We start from the raw sequence: 25,403 nt of genomic DNA on the forward strand, positions 1-25,403 counted from the left end.
GGTGTTTTTCTTTCTGGCTTACTTCACTCTGTATAATAGGCTCCAGTTTCATCCACCTCATTAGAACTGATTCAAATGTATTCTTTTTAATGGCTGAGTAATACTCCATTGTGTATATGTACCACTGCTTTCTTATCCATTCATCTGCTGATGGACATCTAGGTTGCTTCCATGTCCTGGCTATTATAAACAGTGCTGCGATGAACACTGGGGTACGTGTGTCTCTTTCCCTTCTGGTTTCCTCAATGTGTATGCCCAGCAGTGGGATTGCTGGATCATAAGGCAGTTCTATTTCCAGTTTTTCAAGGAATCTCCACACTGTTCTCCATAGTGGCTGTATTAGTTTGCATTCCCACCAACAGTATAAGAGGGTTCCCTTTTCTCCACATCCTCTCCAGCATTTATTGCTTGTAGACTTTTGGATCGCAGCCATTCTGACTGGTGTAAAATGGTACCTCATAGTGGTTTTGATTTGCATTTCTCTGATAATGAGTGATATTGAGCATCTTTTCATGTGTTTGTTAGCCATCTGTATGTCTTCTTTGGAGAAATGTCTATTTAGTTCTTTGGCCCATTTTTTGATTGGGTCATTTATTTTTCTGGATTGAGGTGTAGGAGTTGCTTGTATATTTTTGAGATTAGTTGTTTGTCAGTTGCTTCATTTCCTATTATTTTCTCCCATTCTGAAGGCTGTCTTTTCACCTTGCTTATAGTTTCCTTTGTTGTGCAGAAGCTTTTAAGTTTAATTAGGTCCCATTTATTTATTTTTGTTTTTATTTCCAATATTCTGGGAGGTGGGTCATAGAGGATCCTGCTGTGATGTATGTCGGAGAGTGTTTTGCCTATGTTCTCCTCTAGGAGTTTTATAGTTTCTGGTCTTACATTTAAATCTTTAGTCCATTTTGAGTTTTTTTTTGTGTATGGTGTTAGAAAGTGGTCTAGTTTCATTCTTTTACAAGTGGTTGACCAGATTTCCCAGCACCACTTGTTAAAGAGATTGTCTTTAATCCATTGTATATTCTTGCCTCGTTTGTCAAAGATAAGGTATCCATATGTGCGTGGATTTATCTCTGGGCTTTCTATTTTGTTCCATTGATCTATATTTCTGTCTTTGTGCCAGTACCATACTGTCTGCATGACTGTGGCTTTGTAGTAGAGCCTGAAGTCAGGCAGGTTGATTCCTCCAGTTCCATTCTTCTTTCTCAAGATAGCTTTGGCTATTCGAGGTTTTTTGTATTTCCATACAAATTGTGAAATTATTTGCTCTAGCTCTGTGAAGAATACCGTTGGTAGCTTGATAGGGATTGCATTGAATCTATAAATTGCTTTGGGTAGTATACTCATTTTCACTATATTGATTCTTCCAATCCATGAACATGGTATATTTCTCCATCTATTAGTGTCCTCTTTGATTTCTTTCACCAGTTTTAAAGGAGCAGGAGACATCACTGATTGGGGAATCAGAAAGCTGCAGTGTGAAACTGAAGCCACCGCTCACTAGATAATGGCTTTGATTGAGTCACTGAAATCATCTCAGCTTCAAGTTTGTCACTGGGTGGATGTCGATGCATTGATCGTCTCTGATGGGATCGTTTTATGGACACGTGGAAAGAAGCCATAGCTGTCCTCTTACAGAAAGTTCACCAAGTTTTCTGCTGCCCTGCCTTAGCTTTGCCTAGGAGGTTTGTGCTATTTCTACTAAGATGGACAGCTCATAGAAAGCAGGCTCTGGTTTCTCCTCCTTCAATCTCTCTTTCCTGCTCCCTGTCCTCAAGAACCCCTTTCCTATATCAGGTAGTGGTGGGTAGGGAGGGGCAGCTGAGACTCCAAATGCCCTCAGAACTTTGCTACTCCCTCTACCTAGATGTCCTCCCTTCTGCCCCCTTCCCAGCTCTCCACCTACGATTTCTACCTGCCTACGTCCTACTCACCTTTTGGTCCCAGCTCAGAGACCATTCTCTTCTTCCTGTTTTCTGATTCCCTAGGCTGGAAATATTTTCCCATTTATAACCCGAGGAACTTCCTAGCTTTCATTGCAATAACTATAATCTGGTAATTCCCTAACACAGACACATGTGAGTACTTATTCTCCTACTAAGTTTTATATTCCCAGAGGCAGGGGGCTTGCTTATTAAACACATGCAACAAATTAGTAGTTTTTGGCATCCTTCATGTTATAATGAGGACAGAACTTGGTATATAAATATTTGTTGAGATGAAAGAAAGCAAATTGAGGACATGCATCCATATGTTAGTGCCGAAAATCACAATAGGACACGGCTGAAAGGACATGGCTGCCCATAATAAGTAGAAAAATAAAAGAGTCTGTGATCCCCAGCCAAATGGTTTTCTACTATTATGAATTTTTTGTTTTCATTTGATAAGGTATTTCCCCCCATCATGTTAATACAATGACCCTAGTACAGGGACAGTCCAAACAGAAGCCAGGGCTCAATCCTCCATCTGTACTCAGAAGTCAATGGGTTTTGTAGAATTTTACAGTCATAGCAAGGGCTGCAAATATTAAGTAGGGCCAGTGACCCCTCTGTTTAGGTTACGACCAGAGCTGTCACTGAGCCACATCCTCTCTGGGAGACAGTCCATGCATGCCAGATAAAGTTTCAAGAGGCCCTTGAGCCAAAAAGTTGTTTGGCAAAGTGCCTGTGTCATTTGCCTTGCAGTCTCTGGATTGGTGGGCTCCTTTCTCCAGGGTCAGAACCGTTCCAAAAGCAAATCTGGTATCAGGAAATGCTCGTGGTTATCTCTCTACTCTTGAGCAAGTCATTGCCCTTCTCTGGACCTCAGTTTCCTCTAGAAGGAGGGGATTGAAACAGCTTTTAAAGGTCCCTCCCTCCAGCTCCATTTGGAGCTGCAGGCTGAATTCCCAGGGCCCTGGGGCCTTCTCTTTCCTGCTTCTAAAGGTCTATCAGACTCAGATTTTCCCATGGGTCTCAGCTGGGGCATGCTTACCTGTCCTCTGAAACAGTGAGGCACTACAGGTGAGGACTGTTTATCTGCCATCATAAACTTAGGTATCCTTAAGCCTGGAAGTTACAAGAAGGGAGGCTGTTTATCGTAGACCTTCATTAGGTCTCTCCTTGATCCAAAAGATCTCTGGTTGGTTTCACTTGAAAGTCTCATGCTACAGGTACTACAGAACCCTGGAGACCTCGGGGTTAACAAACGAGGAATGAGGCTGTCGTGTCTAGAAATGCTGATGCTCAAGGCTTGACTCTTCATTAGTAATTGCTTCTAGAACACATGGTATAGACCACAAACAAGTTCAAGTTCTTAAGTAGGAAGCACTCTCTGTGTTGAAACTCCTCCTCACCATTCTCTAGCTCAACGAATCCCAACTTTTTTGACACCAGGGACTGGTTTTGTGGAAGATAATTTTTCCACAGACCGGGGGTGGGAGATGGTTTCAGGATGATTCAAGTGCATTACATTTATTATGCACTTTGTTTCTATTATTATTATATCATCTCCACCTCGGATCATCAGGCATTAAGATCCCAGAGGTTGGGGACCCCTGCTCTAGTTGGTTTATTTAATGTATGGATATAATGCCTTATTAGAATACTAGCATGTCAGGACTGGAAGAGAACGTAGAACTCAGCTTGTTCAAACCCCTAGTTTACCAGGTGGATAATTGAGGAGTCAGGAGTCAGCCATATACCACTTTTTGGTGGAGTCAGAAATAGGGGTCCGGACCTCTAACAGCCAGGTCCATACATTTCGCTCCAATGCAGAGGTCACCGAGATAGTGCATTTCAGCTCATGTGGTTACTCATAGAAGAAGCCTCCTCCCAGACCCTCACTCTTTATGTATTTAGTCTTATTCTCATAAAATTCTAGTGATAGCAGCTTAATGAATTTCTGCTGCTGCTGCTGCTGCTGCTGCTAAGTCGCTTCAGTTGTGTCCGACTCTGTGTGACCCCATAGACGGCAGCCCACCAGGCTCCCCGGTCCCTGGGATTCTCCAGGCAAGAACACTGGAGTGGGTTGCCATTTCCTTCTCCAATGCATGAAAGTGAAAAGTGAAAGTGAAGTCGCTCAGTTGTGTCCGACTCTTCGAGACTCCATGGACTGCAGCCCACCAGGCTCCTCCGTCCATGGGGTTCCCCAGGCAAGAGTACTGGAGTGGGGTGCCATTGCCTTCTCTGAATGAATTTCTACCTGAATTTAAAACAGTAAATAAAATCCTGTCTACATAAAGAAGATATAAGAATTGCAAAGGCTTTATAGTCTGGGGGCTTTCAATGCAGGGCAAGCAACATTACAAAACCCAATATCCCCAAGAAACTTGATGTTTATAATACTGTCCTTGGATCACCAAAAAGGATTAGTATATTTTCCTGAGAAAGCAGGCATTTGAATAAAGCGCTTTGAAAAGCATTACACTCACAAACACCCCAGTTTTTAAAAAAATCATAGGTAAAACTTCAGCTACCTGGAAAACTCAGATCATCAAAACAACAAAGCAGCTGAGATGTTCAAGAAAGTGACATTTCAGCTGTGTGTAGGTTGGAACACTCTACAGCAATAAGGCTGGTGTGAGTTTGGCTAGTATCTGCAGAGTAGCGGAAAACATAGCAAAGCCATGATCTCATCTTCTGTTTACACTTCAATTTCCAAAGTTAGTGATTAATTGTCCTCATGTTTTGTTGCCAGGGCAAACTGTTTTCCTTTAAAGCTCCCACTTATTTTAAATAAATAAATCATTAGTTTCAAAACAGAAGTGTCAAATGTCAAGATACTTCTGACACACTAAGCTAATGAACAAAACAATTCATTAGAAGCTACTAGAGATAGGCAGCCTTTGAGAACTTTCCTTTAAAGGCTTTGAAAGGCAGCAGACATCATTCTTGGTCAGATTTTTCTCATGCATCTTGGCTAAAACATCAATCTGGAGGATGCAGATAGAAATGCTTCAGACGCTTTACCGACTGAGCCACGAGGGAAGTCCTAAAAGGATCGAGATAGGTATAAATGATAGAATGGTAGGTAAGCAAAGTATGGTAGTCATAAAAACATACCAGCCAGCTACAACACTGCTTCCCAAACCGAACACACAAAATCTGCTTTAGACAACCAGTTTAGAATCTCTCCTTGGGTCTCTGAATCTACCCAGGGCCCCCGGCTCTTGCAAAATAGGGAATTCTTTAGCAAATAGGCAATTTTTGAGCTGAGTCTTAAAAAAATGCAACTATTTTGGGGTGATTCCAGTAGTTTCTGTATTAGTAAGACTACCTATTAAATATAGTTCTGATTACGTGACTTGCCTTTTTGTTGTTTAGTCTCTAAGCCGTGCCTGACTCTTTTGCAATCCCGTGGACTGTAGCCCACTAGGCTCCTCTGTCCATGGGATTTCAAGTCACTTGTTACATGATTCAAGGTCAATAATAATCTAGTTTCAACCTATGCCTCCAAATACATCTTTTCCTACAATCCCCACAGAATTTCTGGCTTCTCATTATTCTCAGAATAGGTCTTGCACTTTTAGTTCTGGCTGACAAATATTTATTGGATAACTGCTATATTCTAGGTCCTATTCCATGCACTGAAGATATAACTGTAAAGAAAAGAATCTGAAAAAGAATATGTGTGTGTGTGTAACTGAATCACTTTACACCTGAAACTAACACATTGTAACTAAACACATGGTTTATTTACAATGTTTATTTACAATTTACATTTTTAAAAATTCCAATCTGATATAGATAATGTATCATTTAAAAAATAAAGCTCAAATATACCAATAATAAAGTAATTAATTAAAAGTCTCGCCTTCCTGTAGCTTATATTCCAATGGTGATCTTTTGCCTCCTTCTGAGTACATCCTTCACAAGACACTTGTCACACTGTATGATAGCTCTGTCTGTTTTCCGCCATCTGAACACTGCTTCCCCATGGGCATGTGTGTGCTCAGTCGCTTAGCTGTGTCCAGCTTTTTGTGACCCCATGAACTATAGCCTGCCAGGCTCCTCTGTCCATGGAATTTTCCAGGAAAGAATACTGGAGTGGGTTGCCATTTCCTACTCCAGAGGATCCTCCTGACCCAGGGACTGAACCCAAGCATCTGTGTGTCTTGCATTGCCAGGTGGGTTCTTTACTACTGAGAGACCTGGGAAGCCCTTCCGCATGCACAGCCCAATGGCTTAGTCATCTCCCATCATCCCCATCCCACGCTTTGTTCCGTGGTTGGCACACACTGAATTCTCAATGAATGACTTATATTGTGTATAGTTTCTTTTCCTGGAAATGTAAGTTCCTGTTGTATCTAGAATCCATCTGTGAAATCTAACTCTTCTGTTTTATTAAATATGAAAATTTATTTTAACATTGAATTTTTTTTTAACAAATAAGCCATATTGTTGCCAACAGGACTAACGTGAAGCTACTTCTGATGGACTTAAACAAAATGAATGAAACGGGGAGAGGACAGATACATTGGCTTAACCTGTAATGTGTCTTTCCTCAAATTCCAGAATTCCTAAGCCTCTTTCTTTGGGCTTCCCAGGCTGCCTGGTCCACTTGTGGGCAGCTCCTCTGTCTTTTCTCCTTGAGACCAGCAGAGAAGCTAATTTGGGAAGATGCACATCATGTTTCCTTTCTTTTTGACCCTAAAGGTAGAAACTGAAGACCAGGTGCTGGCAACCTTCTGTGGCAGGGAGACCACGGACACAGAACAAACCCCTGGCCAGGAAGTGGTTCTCTCCCCTGGCTCCTTTATGTCCATCACTTTCCGGTCAGATTTCTCCGATGAAGAGCGATTCACAGGATTTGATGCCCACTATGTGGCTGTGGGTAAGTTGGAGAAGTGGGTGACTCATCCCCACATCTCCCTTTCTCTCTCAAAATTAAGTGTCTTGTGCTCTCTTCTTTAAAATGAACACCTACTACATAAATTCTACCATTAATGTCTTACTGCATTTAGTCTATCACACATCTATCCATCTATCTATCCTCTATCCATCAATTCATTTTTTTTTGACACATTTCAAAATAAATTGCAGACATCAGTACTCTTCTTCCTAAATAGTTTAGCATGCATATTGTTTATCTAGGGTTCAATAGCTATTCACAATTTTTTCTTTTCATGTAAAATCTGTATATTCAATGAAATGCATAAATCTTAAGTACATTTGTTAAGCTTTGAAAAATATATATTTGTATATAACTGAATCTCTAACAAGATGTTGAGCTTTACCATTAACCCCCAAAGTTCCTTTATGCTCCTTTCCAATTACACCACACTCTGACCTCTTCAGAGGTCACCACAACAGTCCTGATTTTTTTCACCACCATAGATTAGTTTTGCCTCTTGCAAAACTTAATATAAATGAACACATACAGATTATATTTTGGAGATGAGAAATATTTTACTCAGCACAAAGTTTTTGATTTTCATTAATGTTACAATTCATTAGTAACTGTTTCTTTTCCTGGCAGAGTAATTTTCCATTATATAAATATACTACAATCTATTTATTCATTCTCCTATTGACAGACACCTGGGTTCTATCCATTTTTTGGATCTCATTAATAAAATTTCCACAAACATTTTTGTACAAGCCATTTTGTAAACATATGTTTCACTTCTGTGGGATATATATTAATATCTAGGAGCAAAATTGCTTAATCATAGTGTAGGTGTATGTCTAGTTCTATAAGAAATTGTCTTACAGTCTTTTTCCACAGTGTTTGCACAATTTTGTATCCCTCCACCAATGTATGAGAGTTCTGGCTGCTCTATATCCTCACCAACATTTGATGTCATCAATTAAAAAAAAAAATTTAACCATTCCAAAGGACATGCGTTGGTACTTCATTATGGTTTTAATTTGCATTTTCCTGGCACCTAGTGATGCTGAGTATCTGTTCATGTGTAAGCTTCTTGGCCATTCCTGTATCTTTTGGGAAGAAATATGTGTTCAAATTGGGTTGAGAACATACATCTTTTTATCTTTATATTTCCAATACCTAAGATAGGGCTTGACCCACCTTAGAAACTTAGAAAGAGAGAAGCAACATGGAGGAGAGGTTAAAAACCCAGATTTTAGAGCCAGCCCACCTTGATTTGAACGAGGACTCCACTTACTATCTGTGTGACTTGGAGTAAGTTCTTTAATGGCTCTAAGTCTCAGTTTCTTCATCTATAACAAGGGGGTCATAACCGTCCTGCTTGCTGTCATCACAACTGTTAGAGAACAGTGGCAGCACCAGGAGTCAGGCTGCCCGGGTTTGACCAGGTTTTCTGTGACCTTGGGTAAGTCTCCTCGTTTGTAATTGGAGGCTTAGGTGAGGCTTAAATGAGACAATGCAGGTATCTCCCAACAAAGTGAGTGGCTCCACTGAGTGCTCTGTAAATGTTGGCTGTTCTCTTCACCATCACACTTGAATTGGTTGTGAGAGGCTCTACCTGCCCTACAGATGTGGATGAGTGCACGGAGCGGGAGGACGAGGAGCTGTCCTGTGACCACTACTGCCATAACTACATCGGCGGCTACTACTGCTCCTGTCGCTTCGGCTACATTCTCCACACAGACAACAGGACGTGCCGAGGTGGGGCCCAGCATTGATTCTGTGCATCACTTTTAGGAGTCATATTTTCCAGTAAGATGAGGGGAGGCTCAGAGGAAGGATGGACAGGCAGTAGGAACAATTAAAAGTACAATCGGACCACAAGAATAAAGATGCTGTAATGCCCACCAGCCTGGAAGTCAGGGTTCAGATTCTCAGAGAACTGCATTTGAGAAGCCCCGGCCTCTAGGCCATCTTTCTTCCTGGGGAGCAGGGCTTTCTGCTCTTTAGTCCCTATTTCCTCTCCTCCTGTAAGTAATAGGCCAAGTCAAGGGAAAACCCAGGTTTCCCAGGTCTGAACCCTGCACTAGGTTTTACCCACCAGCTCCTTTTTTTCTGCTCTTCCCTGGCCTCTCACTTTTATATTGTGATAGAGAGAACCCCAGTGCAAGCGAGAGAAGGGGAGAGAGAGAGACAAAGATAAGACAGCAAGAAAACATCCCTTTCCTTCTTGCTCTCTTTGCTCTCCCCTCTCATCCACGTGCCTTCTCTGCCATAGTATCCAGGCTGAGGTGGGGAGGGAGAAGTAGGAGGACTAAGACATTTCCAGGAGGACCTCCTGGCTAGCAGGTAATAGCCACACAGGCAAATAATAAAATCTAGTAAGTGTTGTAAATGAAGTGTGGGTGTGGCACCGTCAGACCTGAGTCTGCAGCAAGTGAGCAAGCACTTGACAGAGACGATGCCCTTGATGAAGGAAAAAGGACAAGGAAAGGGAGGGCACGACAGGCAGAGAGAACCGCTTCTGCAAACATTCAGAAGCATGACAGGATTCGGAATGTTTGGGGAGTTGCCAGTAGATCAGTATGACTGCAGGGTAAGGATGTGGGTCCCAGAAAGACTGCTTGGAAGCTGAGTGAGGGAGCGTTGGGGGAGGGCATGCTAGAAACAGGATGTCTTTTCCTTCCTCCTTCAAAAACTTCTACTTCTGAATAAAACCCCTCAGTATAAAGCAGGCACATACATGAGTGTTCTTGAAGAGGGTTGTATTTTCCATGGTTTTCATTCAGTAAGTATTTATTGAGTATCTACCATGTGCTGACCACAGAGGGGCTAAGACTGAGCAATGTTTATGAATCCTTTTTTCATTTTTGCTTCTGCCCCCCAAGAGCCTTTTTCTGTTCCTAATTGTCTCACCCATGAAATTTAATACCACAAATACCCTGTATATATGTTTATGTACTATATGTCTGCCTGTGTGTTATGCATAAAAAGAGTAACAACTTCCCCTCTCTAAGAACCAACTTTGGCCCCTCTGGGAGCAATGTCATCCCCATGAAAATGCTTGGGGTAGAATATTAAAGCACAGGGATTCAGAGACCACTCTAAACCTTGTTCTAAAGCTTGTAACTGAGGAACTTTAGGGTTAGCTATGCCCCCTTTCTGGGCCACAGTTTTCTCATTTACAAATGACTAGAAAGAACTGATATACCAGATCCAAGGACAATGGTTCAATGGCATATCACAGGGCCTTTGCAGGGTTAAGCCATGGCCAGGATACAAGACACTGGTTGCTGGGTTGCAACTGTGATGGGGAACAGAGCAGACTCCCAGAGCTCAGGGGATTTGTGGGGGCAGGAAAATCCACCAAGAAATACATTTCACAATGCAAGCAGTGGTCAACAGCATGAAGAGAAACAAGGCAAGGCCAGGGGCCAGAGAGTGAGGGTATGTGTGAGGGTCCTGTGTTAATGAGGGATCAAGGATGGCTTTGAGCAGAGATTTCATGGAGTCCTGGGCTGAGGGGAGAGCAGCACAAAAGAGGAGAAGATCCTCTCCCTGACCACACATCTCAAAACCTTTCATCTGAGACCCCTCACGCCCCACACCAAGATCGGAGAATTGGACAAAAAGGTATATCACACTCACTGCCTGTGAGTCTTAACCCTGAAAATTACTTGCTTGTGTGACCTTGCGTAAATCTCTTCCCCTCACTGAACTTCAGTTTCCCCATCTGTAAAATGGGGATAGTGACTCCTTCCCCCACTTGGCTCTCAGAACCACTGGGAAAATTGTGCCGTAGCAGATAAGAAACGGGCTGCTGTGGCCCTGAGTGTGGTGTACCACTTTGCTCCCGTGTGCTTCCCACAGTGGAGTGCAGTGACAACCTCTTCACCCAGCGGACCGGCGTGATCACCAGCCCCGACTTCCCCAGCCCTTACCCCAAGAGCTCCGAATGCCTCTACACCATTGAGCTAGAGGAGGGTTTCATGATCAGCCTGCAGTTTGAGGATATTTTCGACATTGAGGACCATCCTGAGGTGTCCTGCCCCTATGACTACATCAAGGTAAGATAGCAGTGGCTATACGCCCTGGGGATACTGACAAATCTTGGCTGAATTGGGAAAATTGACATTCTCTACCTTCTTCCAGGATAGGGGGCCAAGCAGGCGGCTTCCTAAAAAGTAATTATTTAAAATAACATCCACCACCTTCATTGGACCCAGTCTAGGGAACTTCCCTGATCCCAAATCAGCCCTTTGCCCCACCTGAAAAATCCCTTCTGCCAGGTAACATAATATCATCATGAAGTGACACCAGGGTGAAGATCAAGGGGACCATCTTAGAACTCTGTCTGTGTGTGTTAGTCATTTAGTCAAAAAATGTCTGACTCTTTATGACCCCATGGACTGTAGTCCATCAGGCTCCTCTATCCATGGAATTTTCCAGGCAAGAATACTGGAGTGGGTTTCCTCCTCCAAGGGATCTTTCCAAACCAGGGATGGAACCCGGGTCTCCCACATTGCAGACAGATTCTTTACCATCTGAGCCACAAGGCAGGCCCAGAACTCTGTCTACCATACATTATATCCCAGCTGCTATGCTATGAGCTTATCATTAGGCAGGTAACTCTAGGGGCTTCACTGTCCCCCTCACCACAGTAAGGGTGACAAGATGAAGATATACCCAGGATTATAGAAGTCATCAAATGAGGATTAAGAAATGCTGGTCCTCAGAGGAGGAAGGAGAAAGAGTTAAAGCAGAGGCAGGACCCAGGCCTGGGGGCTGGAAATCTGGACCAGCCCAGAGTGCCTCTTCCTTCTCTCCATCTCCACTGCCTCTGCTGCTGCTAAGTCACTTCAGTCATGTCTGACTCTGTGCGACCCCATAGATGGCAGCCCATCAGGCTCCCCCATCCCTGGGATTCTCCAGGCAAGAACACTGGAGTGAGTTGCCATTTCTTTCTCCAATGCATGAAAGTGAAAATTGATAGTGAAGTCGCTCAGTCGTCTCCGACTCTTCGAGACCCCATGGACAGCAGCCCACCAGGCTCCTCTGCCCATGGGATTTTCCAGGCAAGAGTACTGGAGTGGGGTGCCATTGCCTTCTCCTGAGTCCAATCCCTGCTCTCTCTGGTCAGCTGCAAAGCTACCTGGAGGGTTTTCTGGCATCCACTCTTGCTCTGCATGGTATGTTATCTTCTAGCATCCAGGGTAAATTTTATAAAAGCCAGGTTATATCAAGATTGTACTTGGAATAAACATGAATTCCTCAACACAGCATGACTCATGGCTGCCTTCCCATCCTCAAGCCATGGCATTCCCTCTCCTCCAGCCTCACTGGCTTCCTTCCTGCTCTTGATACTTACCAGGCTCTTTCCCACTTTTGGCCTCAACCTTTATATACATTGTTTTCCCTGCCTGGAATGTATTCTCCCCTCCTCTCCAAATGACAAGCTCCTACTCATCCTACATGTTTCAAATCCAATGTTACCTCCACAAAGAGGCCTTCCCTAACTATTTAAAGTTATTATCTATTATACTGAAGCTTCCCTGGTGGTACAGTGGTAAAGAATCCACCTGCAATGCAGGAGACACATGCAGGAGACAGGGGTTCGATCCCTGGGTAGGAAAGATTCCCCTAGAGAAGGAAATGGCAACCCATTCCAGTATTCCTGCCTGGAAAATTCCATGGACAGAGGAGCCTGGTTGGCTGCAGTCCATGGGGTCACAAAAGAGTTGGACATGACTTAGCAACTAAACAACATCTACTATATTAATGATGAAAATTATAGAGACTACATAGATTTTACTACTTAAATTATAAACATATAGCATACATTTATATTATATATGTATGTTATATATCACCCTGATTATTTTTGTGATACTTACTACAGCTGGTAATTATTTTTTTTTTATTATTATCTATTAGTCTGCCTGGACTAGACTGCAGGATCTTTGCAAGCAGGGGCATTTTCTGTCCTATGTATCTGGACAGGGCTCTGCCCCTCTCTGAACCATAATATGTTCATCTCTGAGGAGAGGAAAATCAGCCTGCCTTGTCCACTTCCAAGGTCATTGTAATCTGTGAATGGCAGAATGGAGATGGAACCCATTGGTGAATGGTAATGCCCACTAAGAATGTGAGTGAACATCATGGACTCACATGGAAGCTTCCAGAAAACCCTGGGTGCAGAGTAGCGATGATCCCAGAAGCAGTCACTGCCACTCAGGTGTGACCCTGCTTTTTTTCTATCTTGCCCCTCACAGATTAAAGCTGGTCCAAAAGTTCTGGGGCCCTTCTGTGGAGAGAAAGCCCCAGAACCCATCAATACCCAGAGCCACAGCATCCAGATCCTGTTTCGCAGTGACAACTCGGGGGAGAACCGGGGCTGGAGGCTGTCATACAGGGCGACAGGTAACACAGTCTCTCCCCTTCTGGGTCACACCTGTCTTCCATGCTCAGCCCTCATGGTGTAGCAGCCAGGGAGTGTGAGGGGGTGCTGGCCTGGGCTCCTCCGGGGATGTGGCAGGACTCCCAACCCTGCCACTGAGCAGCTTGGGACCAAGGCAGATTCTCTCTGCTGACTAGTTTCTCATCTATAAATTGGATAAAAGGGCAGCAATGATGGTGGGTTTGGATAAGACGTTTTCAAAACTGGCTGCACTTCAGAATCAAGTGGGGAGATTTTTAAAAACAAAAAACATATATGCATCAGTACATGATACTTGTTTTTCTCTTTCTGACTTACTTCACTCTGTATGACAGATTTTAGGTCCATCCACATCTCTACAAATGACCAAATTTCGTTCCTTTTTATGGCTGAGTAATATTCCATTGTATATATGCATCACATCTTTCTCCATTCATCTGTCGATGGACATTTAGGTTGCTTCCATGTCCTGGCTGTTGTAAATAGTGCTGCAGTGAACACTGGGGTACACATGTCACTTTGAATTATGGTTTTCTCAGAGTATATGCCCTAGGAAAAATGGTACAGATGAACCTATTTCCAGGGCAGGAAAAGAGATGCTAATATAAGAGAATAGACATGCAAACACGGGGTGAGGGAAAGGGGAGGGTGGAACAAATTGGGAGATTGGGATTCACATATATGTATTGCTGCTGCTGCTGCTGCTGCTGTCACTTCAGTCGTGTCCGACTCTGTGCGACCCCATAGACAGCAGCCCACCAGGCTCCCCTGTCCCTGGGATTCTCCAAGCAAGAACACTGGCGTGGGTTGCCATTTCCTTCTCCAATTCATGAAAGTGAAAAGTGAAAGTGAGGTTGCTCAGTTGCGATCCAATGTACTACCTTATCTAAAATAGATAGTTTGTGGAAACCTGCTATAAAGCACAGGAAGCTCAGCTCGGTGCTCTGTGGTGACCTAGATAGACAGTATGGGGGGTGGGGGGTGGAGGGAGGGGATAAATGTATACATACAGCTGATTCACTTTGTTGTACAACAGAAATCAATACGACATTGTAAAGCAATTAGACTCCAATAAAATAAATAATTTTTTTAAACTATAATTTTCAAAAAAAATAGTTTCCAGAACTTCACACTGTGATTGACTGGGCCTGGAGAGGATCCTTCCGGCCCCAGGCCTTCCAAAGTCTGGGGCATAAATTTGGGTGTAGGCCTCTAGTACAAAATGCTTCATCATGGTGCTTTGCCTCCTTGAGCACCCAGAGTGACAAAGCCCACAGGCCTCATCGCCCAATACCTTGAGGCACCCGGTCCTGGTCCAAACCCTGCTGGAGTTACTTGACCAAGGGGCGTACAGTAACTGGAGGAAGAGGGGCAGCGGCAGGACCACAGCTGGGTGTGACTAACACAGTGCAAAGACGCTATATCCTGGCCTTGGCTCATCACCAGCTTCAGTGCCTGCTTGTGGGGAGAGGCAGGAAGAGGATATTAATGAGGGAGAATAAACCAGGAAATGCGTCAGGCATAGGAATTCTATCCAGTTTAGCCTTTTGAAGTGCAAATCACAGTCTCTCTGGCACTGTGAAGAATGATCTTGGGAAGAAAGAGTGGGGTCATCGTGAGTGGCCCAAAAGAGCCAACTACTCCCACTGAGTAAAAACTTGAAGGGTGTAAATTTCAGCGGAATATGAAAATTCTGTTCCTCTCATTGGAGGAGTCTAGTATGAAAGGTACACACTGGTGGGTACTGAGCTCCTCGTCCCTGTAGAAGTGTCCCACAGGCCTACTGTGGAAGATGGAAAGGAAACATCAGACAAGAGTTATGCTCAGACATTTAATACCTTTTCCTACCCTGAGTTTTGATGAGATCATCTGGCAAACCACCTCATTTTACAGATGAGGAAATAAAGGTCCAAGTTGGAAAGTGACCTGCTCAAGTGTCCAAAGTAAGCCTTCTACAGGGCCTGGTAGGTCTAGGCCCCCATGCCCTGGGGGTGCGGTTTTCACGTGTTCTTTCCCACCTCCATCAGGCCTTGAATTCTAGGGAAAGGCTTCTCATGACCACCCTTTCCTTTGTTTTCTCATCTACTCCTTTCATTGCTCCCCACCAGGGAATGAGTGCCCCAAGCTGCAGCCTCCTGTCCATGGGAAAATCGAACCCTTGCAAACCACGTATTCCTTCAAAGACCAGGTGCTCATCAGCTGTGACACAGGCTACAAAGTGCTGAAGGTACAGGGTCCTGCCAGGGGAGGGGTGGGTCTCCAGGCTAGAGAAACTCCCCAGAGCCTCCCAGGGCAGATGGGCTTCCAGAGCTTGTCCTGGTCCCACCACGGTATTTCCGAGCTTTCCCACAATGCGCCAAAAATTCCAGCCTTCTGAAAATTCACAGCATGTGTCCCAGACTCTCCCTTCTGAAAGTGATACAAAAGTCCGAGCAAAATATCCATTTAGCCCGACAGTCAGTACAAACAGCCTTAACACAGTTCATCAGGCTTACCGAGTAGCCCTGGGACAGAAGCTGAGCTTTTAAAGGTGGCAGGTGAGCATTGCTCATTCTCTGAAACAGTGGTTCTCGAAGTAATCCACTAGTTAACAAAACCACCTCCCAGGCCCCACCTGAGATCAAGTAGAATCTCTGGGGCAGGGCCCGTGATCATTTTGTCTGTTAAGTTGCCCAGGTGAGTTCAGTGTAAGCCAAGCTAGTGGACTGCTGCTCTCATGGAATGATAATCCAAGTGGGGTCCCCACCACACCAGCACATCACTAGTTAGAAATGCAAGGGCTTGGTCCCTAGGCCAGAGCCACTGATTCAGAAACTCTGGGAGGGGGCCTGCGACACTGATGCTCACTGAGTGAGGTTTCAGAACCACAGCTCTGAAGAAGGCGTCACCAGTACAGGTGTCCCTTCTCAGACAGCTGCCCAGCCCCCAACCAACACCCGCACCCCCTAGCCCCACCCTAGCACTAGGTGTCTCTCCAGAGTAGGAACGGGTGACATGAACTCAGTGTCTGTCCTCCCCTTGATTTCAAGCCCTCGGAGGCCCCCGTTGGGAAAGCCCAGCGGAGAACAGCCAGCTCTGGAGGGAGAGCTGGTTACACTGGGAAACAGTCACCAACCCACTCCCCCTCCTTTCCTCCCCTTCTTCATGCTTCTTCCTAGGATAATGTGGAGATGGACACATTCCAGATGGAGTGTCTGAAGGACGGGACGTGGAGTAGCAAGATTCCCACCTGTAAAAGTAAGAACACACTGTTGGCTGGTTATAAGGGTCATGAGCCCCCCAGCACTGGGGGGATGTGAGCAGAGCCCACACGGGGTGGGGGGAGCCTGGCAAGTGCACCCTGAGAGGGATGGGGCAGGAATTTTACAGACACAGTGCGGTTGGATGAAAAGCTCTCAAATGTTCCTTTCATCAGTAAGGTGTTAGGATTTCAAAAGACACTACTTGTGAGTCCCAGTTTGCTTTCCAAATACTAATTTTACCTCTGCCTGCAGACAGGTTGCCAAATTTGCTAGATGAATAGCTTGTCTCCACGTTTGAAACTAGCTCTGGCATTTGCTAATATAGGACACTATTTTGGCACTGATGACCTTGACCGTCTTTAAGTGGCCATCAGCTGTATCCGCTGTCTCCTGGGATGGCTGTGAAGACAGGGTGGTGAGGTCAGCACAGTGGATCTGCGTGAAGCAGGGGTTCTTGGAACCCAGAGTTCTTGCCTTGGCTCTGCTTCTAACCCATGCTGTGATCATGGATAAGATCCTTCACCTCAGCTACAAAGAAGTTTGGACTAGCCTTAATATTCTAGAATATATCCCAGTGGTTCTGAAATAATGCAATCCATATAAATCCTTCAGTAAGTTTTGTAAAAATACAAACTGACCGCCACCACGCCCTCTCCTGCTACCCAGGTGATTTTAATGCAAGATTTGTAAGGACCACAGTTTTAGAGGACATCTGTGGCAAAAATGATGGGAGGAGGCATAGTGACAGAAAGTGAAAGAGAAGAAGGGAAGGAGGGGAGGAGGATTTATTTTTGAATGGAGAGGTGAGACGTCAAGAACTAGAGTGGGTCTTCACCCAGCCCCAGCCCCATTTCATGACCCTATATAAACTTTGAAGTACTATTCCCTTCCCTAGTCCTAAATGACTCGAGTCCAGTAAGCAGGCAGATGCATTCCCAAGGGGACACTCTCAGGGTGGGGCTCCCCTGAAGCAAATCCCAGGCATAATTTTGGATCGGAAAGTGCTTGTTTTAAATTTTATTTTTAATGGGACATTGTGGCTGGAGTCAGAGCCCAGTGTAGGAAAGAGGGGCATTTTATGACTCCAACAAAAAGTTTCAACAGACGTTTAAGTGAAAATGAGTGAAATCGCGTCTGACTCTTTGCGACCCCATGGACTGCAGCCTACCAGGCTCCTCCATCCATGGATTCTCCAGGTGAGAATACTGGAGTGGGTTGCCATTTCCTTCTTCAGGAGATCTCCCTGACCCAGGGATCGAACCCAGGTCTCCCACATTTCAGGCAGACGCTTTAACCTCTGAGCCACCAGGGAAGCCCCTGGTTGCCTATGCAGAAGTCCATAGGGATTTCAGATGGAAAAGACAAGGTCAGACGGTAAAGAACTCAAATGCCAGCAGACATGTGTGCCACCTCCTCCAGCAGGTGGCTCCTGTGTGGTGCTGTGACTGAGGCCTTTGTGAAGCACTCTGCAGGACAAGGCAAGGGAGCGTTCTGAAGGAATCGGAGGACAAGGGGTAGAAAGGACAGGATATTGCTTTGGAGAAAAGAAGTTCTAGATTCCAATCCAGACTCCACCAGTTCAACATCCCTGAACCATTGGCTCGTCCTCATTTGGCCTCAGTTTCCAGCATTGTTGATCGTTCTGAGGACTAATTGAGATTCGGGCTCAATCCCTGGGTTAGGAAGTTCTCCTGGAGGAGGAAATGGCAACCCACTCCGGTATTCTTGCCTGGAAATTCCATGGGAAAGGGGAGCCTGGCAGGCAACAGTCCATGGGGTCAAAAGGAGTCGGACATGACTGAGCACAACTGAGTTAATGTACACATCATACCTAAGGTGCACCAGGAATAAGTGAAAACTCAGTAGAAGCTTGTTCATCTCCCCCATCCAACGCCCTTTATAAGAAGAGGTTTTGGTCTCTCTTTCATGCTTTTGGAAATTTGGGTAATAATTTTTCTTCCCTAATGAGACACATACTTTTTATGGTAACAGAAGTGTTGACAGAGCAGGGCAACTCATGTGTTTGATGGTACTTTTATGTGACATATTAATATACAAAAGTATCAGGAAAAGAGGAATTTTTTCCTTCCTAATATGGCCTGGTTCTCCCACATACCAGTTCTCAGACACACCGGCATCTCTACTTGTTCACTGAGTAGGTATTTATTGAGCAGTTTTGTTCCAGGCATGTGCTGGGTCCTAGGAGAGATGCAAAGGCAAAAAAGACTGAGAAGTTGAGAGTCCCCAGGGAAAGGGGTTGAGACAGACAGGAAGTGTACATGTGCAGTGAAGAAACTTGCATGGGAACAGGAAGTGGGAATTATGGGTTGTGGTCCTGGCCCTGCCTCCACCTGCTGTGGTGACTCCAAACAAGTCTTGGTCTGCTCTGATGCCATCTGTCAAATAAGGGTTTGGAACAGATGAATGCAAAGCTTGCTCAGGGAGCAGAATGTTACCATTGCTGCGAGCCAGGACTTATGACTGTGCGAGTTCTCAGAATGGTACACATCCCACAATCCCAAGCTGTCCTTCACGCTGACTACCTGCACTGTGCATTCTTAATCAATTCTGGTGGAGCAATTTCTGTATTTCCTGCATAAACTGTGTCTGCTTTGCTTGCTAATTTTTCTTTCTCTTCTTTTTCTCTCTCCCTTCTCTCCGCTTCCTTTCTCTGCACCTCCTAACCCCTCTTTGATCTTCATCATGGTGGCAGAAACGGAAATGGATGTGGAAAGCGAACCTGAGTCAGAGCAAATGGCAGAGTGAATGCTGGGACCCCACACTGTGCAGACATCCAGGAATGGACCACTCACAAGACCCTGGGTCCCAGGGGTCCTCCATCCCTCCCTATCTTCCCAACACTCCATTTCCCATTTCAGTGCGGGTTAGAATGGATGCTGAGCAAGGCAACTCAGGCCCAAGCAGTTGAAACTGCCTAGTGGTGAGAACAACTCTCCTTCTGAGGGTTCACCCATCATTTAAACATTATGCTGGAAAATAATGAAAAGACAAAGGGGAATTTCTTTTTTAGCACTTCTATGTGGACTATACTCTTCTGAAAGGAAAAAATGGCTTTGATTCTAGAGACACTCGATTTAATTTATATTCAAAAGCTTAGGAGGACCAGGTCAAAGTGAGCCCTGATTTCTACTCCACACCTCAAGGTTAAATGGGCCAGAGTCACTTTGTGACTTTAATATTTGTACCTGTTGCTACTTTCTTAACAACCCTGAGTAGGTGAAGTTAACAATAACTCATATAGTGTGGGTTTTTAGGAAACCTAGATCTAGTCTCATGCCCAAAAGTTTCTCTTCCACCTGTACCTAAAATGGGGCTAAAATCCCATCACCAGGAGATCTTTCCTCTGGGGCTTACAAAGTTTGCATTTCTGAAAATTTCCTAATTAAAGTTTTTCAAAAGATAGGCATCAGACTTGAAAACAGCAGTGTTCAGCTTTGGAGTCATGGGACATCACTGGGTTATGAACAATGATGAAGAAGGGGCTGCAGAGGTTGGGAGTCTCTGCTTCAGCCTGAACAAAATCTAGGTAGACATATCAAAGAACCCTTGCATTACACCGTGACTGCTTATTAGTTTATTCGCTGATTGAATGGCCTCTTGATGAGGGCAGAATCCTGCAAAGTTGGCCAAAGAATGGTCCAGAGACTGAAGTGCCATTCTAGGTCAAGGGTGCCCCTGAGAGAGGAGCTGGGGCAATCACTAAAAATAATCATCAGTTGAATCAATATTTTTAACAGCACAAAGGATAACAGGCCTTGCACTCAGTGTGATAGAGGGGATCATCATTTAGGCAGAAGATATGATATGAACCCAAATAATTACAATACCAGGAAACAAAAGATACATGCATCAGAGGGTGAAGAATAAAGGGCCATGCAAAGAAAAATGTGGAAGCAGCTGTACCCAATTAAAAGAATGAGAAAATACTTTCAAGAAGCAGCAATGTTTGATCAAGGTCGAAGCGTGGGCAGAGCATGAACCACAGGGTTTCCCCGAGTGGGAAAGCAGCAGCACAGTGAGGGGTCCTTGACACTGGAGCACAAGGGCACCACGGGAGGGATGCCCAGAAGATGGGGCTGGGGGCTGGGTGGGCTGGGCTGGGCATTTCCGGATCTTGAGGGCCAGGTGAGCCAATTGTGTGTGGTTGCCTAAGACTCCCCTAGACTCTGTCAAAGCATCTTCAGGATGGTGGATCAAGAAAAACATGTCTGAAGGGAAATAAACGACAGCAAGAGTGAGAGTGAAGACAGGGTCTGGGTAGCAGAGCCCCATGCAGAGATGCAGGAGAAAGGGGGGCCGAGGGAATGGAGGGAGGAAGCGTATTTCGATTCCAGAGTGCGGAAGTGACCAGGTGCACTTTAGAGAAGACGTCAAGACCCTTCCTCAAGCAAAGAAGATAGACTGAGGAGACAGGGCCTGATCTACCATCTTGGATTGTGTCAGGCAGAGCTCAAAGGGTTTTGCTAAGGGAAGTTGTCTCCATGTCCCACAGAGATACAGTAATTTGCCTACTACTGTAGACCTGGAGAGAAGGTGCACCTCTTCCCCACTCACTATATCCAAGCTGCAGTGATCCTCTGTTTTCCACTATTTGTCACACCCTCTGTGTGGCTGTAAGAGCAGCTTCATCAGTGGGCCAAGTGACTTCTCTGGAGGGAAGTGAAAGCAGACCCTCAGTCCAGACAATTTCTGCTAGTGCTGGACACATACAGGCTCTCAGGGGCTTGAACACCTAGCCCTGGAATTGCTCCACCTAATACTAGATACTAGGTTTTGAGGATAATTTGGGCAAAATAAACTGCTAGACCTAAGTTAAGGGAGACAAGGCTCATACAAAGATCCAGACACTAATCAATGATATTTCCTAAAAAAAAGGAAGAAAAAGCTGCTTTGAGACTCATCAGGAAAATACATGTAAAATTGTTTACAGTTCTAGATAGTAAATATTATTCCCTCTTGCTATCGTAGTGCTGACCCTTACACACTTTCCCCGCCCCTGCCCAGAGTAGAAGGGTGTCTCTACTTTTGGGCGATCAAAACAAATGGGAGTGATTCATCCAGGGGGATTGGAGGCCAGGAAACACCACTAACCAGTTTTCTGGGTGTGTTTGCCTTTCTTGTGGATAGGAGGTACCTACCTGCATTTACTTCCATCCTTCATCCCTCTCCTCCATGCTGGAGGCTCTTAAGATCACCTTAAGATCACCTATGTTTTAGATAACACTCTATTCAGTAAAAAAGATAAATTTGGAATTCTAATATTAAAAAATCACAACTTCTGAGTAGCATCTCACAGGTAAATTGTCCCTGTTTCTGTTTTCCAAGCAAATTCAGGAGGAAGGAAACTGGCTTTAGAATGTGATCCTCTGACATCAGACAGCTAATGTCTAGCCTTACCCAGAATATTGATTATAGGCCATTTTCACTAGAAAACAGATTCTAATAACTGTCAGTCTGGTTTACTTATAAAAAGCATTGAGTTTAAGATCAGGTCTAGTTCTCTGACTAATTCACTGTATGACCTTAGACCAATCAAGGCTCCTCTCTGGCTCATCTGTAAGTAAAGATGATGTTCTAGATTGCCTAACTTCAGATTCCATTCCCCCTGGGAAGTTCTGAGCTCCCTGGGATTCTTCAGTTCTGACAGAGGCTGTTTGGTCTAAGATTATGATTTCCTTAGAATGGAGCATCACCCCCTAACAAGGCCCTTGAAGAGATATTGACAAACTGGCTCCTCAGATATTGCTCCTGGCTCCTGGCAGACTCGTGCTGGCAACTCCCAAGACTTGCCTGGACTGGCAAGCTCTCCTAAGACCACCTCTGAGGAGCAGGTATCTTTGGTCTTGTCCTTCAGCCAGCCCCCAGGAGCAGCCACCCACAACCAGAGAAAATGTACAGGTGAAGATGAAAGTTTGGTTCACCCTAGCCGCCCCCATCCTGCCTTCTGTGCCTGCGGGGAGCCAGCAGGGTGGGGCTGTGCAGGCATGCAGGAGCTGAGTTTTTGTTTGTTTTTGTTTTTTCTTAAATGCCAAGCTTCAAAGTGAACACAGTAACTGCTCTTACTCAGCATGTGGTTGGGGCTGGAAGAAGTGAAGGTTCTTTAGTTTATATGAGCCAGAATTTTCTCACTGAGCCACGGGTTTCATATTTGGACAGAAGAGGATAAGAGGATTGCACAATAGAACTGGAAGTCAAGGAGAGGGCCCTGGTGGGGAAAAGTCTAGGATCTGCTTGAATCTCAGCAGACCAGCCCCTGCCCTGACATTGACACCAGGCCAGGTGAGCTGACCACCCAGCAGGACTATCACAGATGGGAGAGACCCCAAATGCAAGGCTGTAACATTGCTCTCTGGAGCTGTGTGCAGTGGACAACCTGCACATCGTATGGGACAGACCCACCACGCAGCCCCAAGAAGAAGGGGCAAGGCCATCTGAGGGCTCTGCTCTCTTCCCTCTCAGTTGCGGACTGTGGAGCTCCGGCAGAGCTGGAAAACGGAGTGGTCACCTTCTCCACCAGGAACAACCTCACCACATACAAGTCTGAGATCAGATATTCCTGCCAGAGGCCCTACTACAAGATGCTACACAATACCACAGGTGAGCCCTGCATGCTTACCCAGCCCACTCCCTCCTCATACTTTGGGCTCAGGGTTAGGCTGGGGGCTAACACAGCCAGTCTGCTAGCCATCGCTTGAGAGGAACTGGGAGGAGAAACCCTTGGAGACATACCTCACCTCTCCCTGCCTCAGGCCTGCACCCTGAGAGTTAAGCTTCATGACACCCCAGCAGCATGACATACTGCTAGGACCTATATGACATACGCACACAGACACACTCACAGCCCCCCGCAAAAAAGGAACCCTCAAAAAGATGTGAAGGCCAATCAGTTCTGCCTCCACCACAGACAAGAACCAAGAAAATGCTCCAAATTTCTCAGAGCCTCCAAGTCCTCTCTTTCAAAGAGGAATAGTGGCAGAGCTCACAGAGCTAGTGTAAGCCTCATGAGATGGTGGGCACGACTGTGGTTTATGAAAGCGTTTATTAAGTGGGGAAGCAGGGGCAGGGCAAGTGCGCCACCCAGAGCTGTGTGACTAATGATGAGAAGTGCCCTCCAGGGTCTGGGCGGGGCCCCCACAGGCAGGAGTCAGATTGCTCAGAGACACCATACTGAAGAGCATGCCATTTATTTTGGGGGCCAATGGGGAGCTATTGTGATTTTGAGCATAGACAGGACGAAATCAGATTCCCATTTTAGAAAGATGCTTCAAGTTGCAGACCAGACTGGCTCAGAAAGAACAGCATCAGAAAGACTCTTTGGAAGACTTGCAGTGATTCACAGCGGAGGAATTAAGAGCTCAGATCTATTTTCCATGTGCTATGAATCAACCACGTTCTCCTTTTTCTTCAACCTTTTTTCCCTCACCCAGGTGTATATACCTGTTCTGCCCAAGGAGTCTGGATGAATGAAGTCCTGGGGAGAAGCCAGCCCACCTGCCTGCCAGGTACCTTGCTCTCAAGTTCTCTGCCTCAAGGTCCCATGCAAGGCACTGGGTCCACGGGTGCTCTGGCTGTTAATGGAGTAAGGGGTAGGGAGCATGATGCTTTGATTGCTTTTGAAGAGATATCTTTAGATGGTCAAAGGTCAGAAAAGTCTAGCCTCACATCCTCTCGAACAAACCAGCCTGTATGTTCAACCTGTTCTATCACAACAGGACACTTCCTGCCTCCTCTCTCTGCCATTCTGCTCTCTTCCTGCCAGGCTTCTCATCTCACACAGTTGGTATTTGTATCGGCTGTGCACCAGGAAAAGTGAGAAAGTGGGCACCTGCTCCTCGAGTACTCACTGTGTGGTAGTGAAGTGAAATTGCTCAGTCGTGTCCAACTCTTTGCAACCCCATGACAGTAGCCAACCAGGCTCCTCCGTCCATGGGATTTTCCAGGCAAGAATACTGCAGTAGGTTGCCATTTCCTTCTCCAGGGGATCTTCCTGACCCAGGGATCGAACCCAGGTCTCCCACATTGTAGGCAGATGCTTTACCATCTGAGCCACCACGGGGTAGAGGAGGTGGAAATCAGACAAGCACCAAATAACCATAGGCATAGCAACAAGTTCTTCCAAAAAGCAGTATGCTCAAGTCTTAGTGACTGCTGTCTCCCCTGAGCTCACTTACTGACCCTACTTTAAAATGAACAAAGAGTTTTGTGGTAACAGGAAGTGTCCCTGTGCATGTAGATTTGGGGGCTATTTTATGGATACCTGCATTGGTATTAAACGGATGAATGATTTACATCGTAATCATGATGTATGCACATATTCAAATTGACTTAGAATAGTATAGCCCTAAATGCACACTCTAGGGTTAAATAAATAACCCACCAAAAATTAAATATTCACAACACAGAAATTTACACTTCAAAAAGAAATAAGAATAGTGATTCAATCAATAGTGATTGAAAGATATAATCATTCAAGAAAAGCAGTGTTGATTTCATCATTTGGTTGAACAGCAGTAGCTTTACCATATGGTTCAGGGTTGAGTGGCATTCATATTTTACTGAATTAGAGTGTTGGGTAAACTGAGATAGTGTATTGTTTGAATGGTACATTGTAGTAACCTCCAATATTCACTCAGTAGATTTCTAGATTTAGGCATTAAAATGGAAAGGCTATGGAGCCGTCTACCAGACCTGAAGAAAGTTTTAGCATTTGGGCATCAGCTTTGGCCATCACAACTGCTACAAGATCTCAGAGAAGGAAGACATTCCTACCTGTGGTTGTCTGGGAGCAGAGAAATGAGGACGGGTTAGGAAGACTTCACTTAAGAGTGCTTTCAATCTAAGCAAGAATTCAAAGAATTCATGAGGGTCTGGAAGAAGGAAAAGGTCAACCCATCCAC

The 25,403-nt window shown here is 45.1% G+C and overlaps 1 protein-coding gene across 4 annotated transcripts in view; it reads left to right on the forward strand.

Moving 5' to 3' along the window:
* Positions 1 to 25,403, forward strand: part of MASP1 (MBL associated serine protease 1) — a 67,905-nt gene that overhangs the window by 21,801 nt on the left and 20,701 nt on the right. For 3 of the 4 annotated variants that reach the window (XM_005201484.5, XM_015471853.3, NM_001076968.1), the window contains 8 exon segments: positions 6,633 to 6,810; positions 8,437 to 8,568; positions 10,678 to 10,874; positions 13,080 to 13,227; positions 15,352 to 15,470; positions 16,402 to 16,480; positions 22,966 to 23,103; positions 23,934 to 24,008. In XM_005201484.5, coding sequence (XP_005201541.1) covers positions 6,633 to 6,810; positions 8,437 to 8,568; positions 10,678 to 10,874; positions 13,080 to 13,227; positions 15,352 to 15,470; positions 16,402 to 16,480; positions 22,966 to 23,103; positions 23,934 to 24,008 — 1,066 coding nt within the window. 4 annotated transcript variants of the gene reach the window in all.

This window comes from Bos taurus, chromosome 1, assembly GCF_002263795.3.
Source record: "Bos taurus isolate L1 Dominette 01449 registration number 42190680 breed Hereford chromosome 1, ARS-UCD2.0, whole genome shotgun sequence".
Taxonomy (NCBI): Eukaryota; Metazoa; Chordata; class Mammalia; order Artiodactyla; family Bovidae; genus Bos; species Bos taurus.